The sequence below is a fragment of the Octopus bimaculoides genome, chromosome 3 (genome assembly GCF_001194135.2).
Source record: "Octopus bimaculoides isolate UCB-OBI-ISO-001 chromosome 3, ASM119413v2, whole genome shotgun sequence".
NCBI classification, from domain to species: Eukaryota; Metazoa; Mollusca; class Cephalopoda; order Octopoda; family Octopodidae; genus Octopus; species Octopus bimaculoides.
This window is the reverse complement of record NC_068983.1, coordinates 104,852,781-104,855,712: the sequence shown is the minus strand read 5'-3', so window position 1 is coordinate 104,855,712 and position 2,932 is coordinate 104,852,781. Positions and strand designations below refer to the sequence as shown.

Genomic DNA, 2,932 nt, shown 5'->3' with positions numbered 1-2,932 from the left:
ACATGCATACTCATGTATTTACATATACACACATACAGATCGAGTATGCTAAATTCAACATTTATCTTTCTGTGCAGTGGATGAATTTCTCTCATTATCAAACTGGATTTTCAAAAAATGCTTTAAAAATTTGATCACATTCAAGAATATAAAAAAATTAACTGAAACAAGCAAATAAGCACATGTGTGTGTGTCTGTGTGTGTGTATGTGTGTGTGTGTGTGTGTGTGTGTATGTGTGTGTGTGTGTGTGTGTGTATGTGTGTGTGTGTATGTATGCGCCTGTTATGTCCGCGCGAGCGCTGGTGTTTATGTTTATATAAAATCACAGCTAAGATTTCTCTTTTCTTTCTGCCGCAATTTTGTGTAAAATGTGTTATATCACACACACACACACACACACGCGCTGCCTGACGTATGTGACCGCTCACGCGCACACAGACTCACCATCCTCCACACAAACACACACACACACACCCACACGCATACATCACCCACACAAATACATGCACAAGCATACACATACATATATATCATGTGTATGTATATGTGTGTGTGTGTACAGATATATATATATATATATATATATATATATATATATATATATATATATATATATATATATATATATATATATATATGTATGTATGTATGTATGTATGTATATATGTATAAATAATACAAAATGGGACAAGAACGCAAAACATCCAGACATATATATATAAAGAGAGAGAAACAGATAGATCTCTGAATATACACACCCTACACATACATACACGCATACATATATACGTACATATATATACATATCTATATAGCTATCTATATGTATATGTGTATATATACATATATAGGAAAATGAAAAAAAACCCACTATTTACTAACTTATACATATATATATATATATATATATATATATATATATATATATATATATATATATATATATATAGTTAGATAGTTGTGTGTGTGTACGTATGTTTGTATGCATGTATTTATATACACACATATATACATACATCATGCATACACACACACACACACATATATATATATATACACACGGAGACACGAACATGCACGCGCGCCTACAGGTGCAGGTATGACTGTGTAGTTTTAAGTTCATGTCGGAGCCACGTGCTCGGCCGATGTTTTCTACTTCGTCTCCGGTCCGACTAATGCATTCTGATACTGTGTGGAAGTCGCCAGTCATTATACTGCGGCCATGCTGGGGCATCGCCTTGAAATGCTTTGTCCGAGAAACCGATGCTGGTACTTATTATTTTTTTTTTAAACCTCGTACTCATTCTTACCGTCTCTTTTTGCTGAACCGTCAAGTTACGTGAGTGGAAACAAACCAACATCGGTTTTCAAGCATTTATGGAGGACAAACAGAGACACAAAGACACACAGACACACACAAAGGTATATACATACACACATTTAGACACACACACATACACAAGCATATATATATAAGTCCACTTAAGTCTTTAGTCGGTCGCCTATAGTAGAAGAAACTTGCCCAAGATACCACGCGTATATATCTGTGTGTGGGGGGGCATGTGTATGGATGTGTTAATGTGTATACCACGCGTATATATTTGTGTGTATGTGTGTGTATGCGCGCATGTGTATGTGTGTATGAGTGTGTGTGTGTTAGTATGTGTGTACGTGTGTATGTATGTGTTAGTGTGTGTGTGTGTGTGTGTTAATGTGCATATATGTGACCGTCTTTGTATTTGTTTTGCATTGCTTGTTCTGTATTGCTTTGTTTGCATAATTGCAGCCTAACGGTTCGGCAAAAAGGAACCGATAGAACGAAGTACCAGTCTTCAAATATGTAACGGAGTGAATTCCATCGATTGAAACCCTTCAAGGCGGTAGCCCAGCATGGCCGCAGTGCAATGGCCATCCCACTGCGTGGCACCTTGGGCAGGTGTCTTCTACTATAGCCTCGGGCCGACCAAAGCCTCGTGAGTGGATTTGGTAGATGGAAACTGAAAGAAGCCCGTCGTATATATGTATATATATATATATATATATATGTATGTGTGTGTGTGTGTGTTTGTGAGTCTGTGTTTGTCCCCCCAACATCGCTTGACAACCGATGCTGGTGTGTTTAGGTCCCCGTAACTTAGCGGTTCGGCAAAACAAACCGATAGAATAAGTACTAAGCTTACAAAGAATAAGTCCTGGGGGTCGATTTGATTCGACTAAAAGGCGGCGGTGCTCCAGCATGGCCGCAGTCAAATGATTGAAACAAGTAAAGTAATAAATAATAAAACAGAATAAAAGAGAAAAAAGTGCAAAAGTAAAAAATATGCGCGCGTATCTGTGTGTGTGTGTGTGTGTGTGTGTGTGTGTGTGTGTGTGTGTGTGTGTGTGTGTGTGTGTGTGTGTGTGTTCGCGCGCGCGCTGCAAAACAAACAAAAATGTCTGAAACAAAGCGGCAAGAAGAAAGAAATTAACTTACAGAGAGAGTGAATAGTCAAAGATGACAACGTAGCTTATATGGAAAAGCATCGGAGTTGAGCGATATGAAATGCTACTTGTTGGTGCCAGTGATACGTATCTATAGTAGTGTGCTGTGGTAGAAATACTGTTTGTTATCTGTCTGTCTGTAACCGTTTAACGTCGGGAACGGAGGCAGAACCTCCATCGCCACCCAACCTCTTTTGCCACTCCGGTTTTGCTCTCTACTCACCACACTTGCGTCTTGCTCCACGCCACTTTTGTTCTAGCGTCACGCTACCGCTGTTCTGTCTAGCGTTACGCTGTCTCAAAGAACTCGACGTCTTCGACGTCACGTTTTTTTTTCCATCAGTGAGTTACGTCCACGCCAACTTCATTTCTAACCCCCCCCCCTCACGCTGCACCTATCTCTCCGCCCACAACCTCATCGTATCACTTCTTTGCTAACTAAAACCAAAA

General features: G+C 39.3%; 1 protein-coding gene across 1 annotated transcript in view; it reads right to left on the bottom strand.

Moving 5' to 3' along the window:
• The window catches only part of LOC106878439 (protein Wnt-7b), a 372,038-nt gene extending 369,202 nt beyond the window's left edge, over positions 1–2,836 (bottom strand). The window contains exon 1 of the mRNA XM_052966407.1: positions 2,475–2,836. Within this exon, the coding sequence (XP_052822367.1) occupies positions 2,475–2,524 (50 nt within the window). The 5' untranslated portion in view covers positions 2,525–2,836. The remainder of the gene's footprint in view (positions 1–2,474) is intronic.
• Positions 2,837–2,932: the final 96 nt, after the last annotated feature.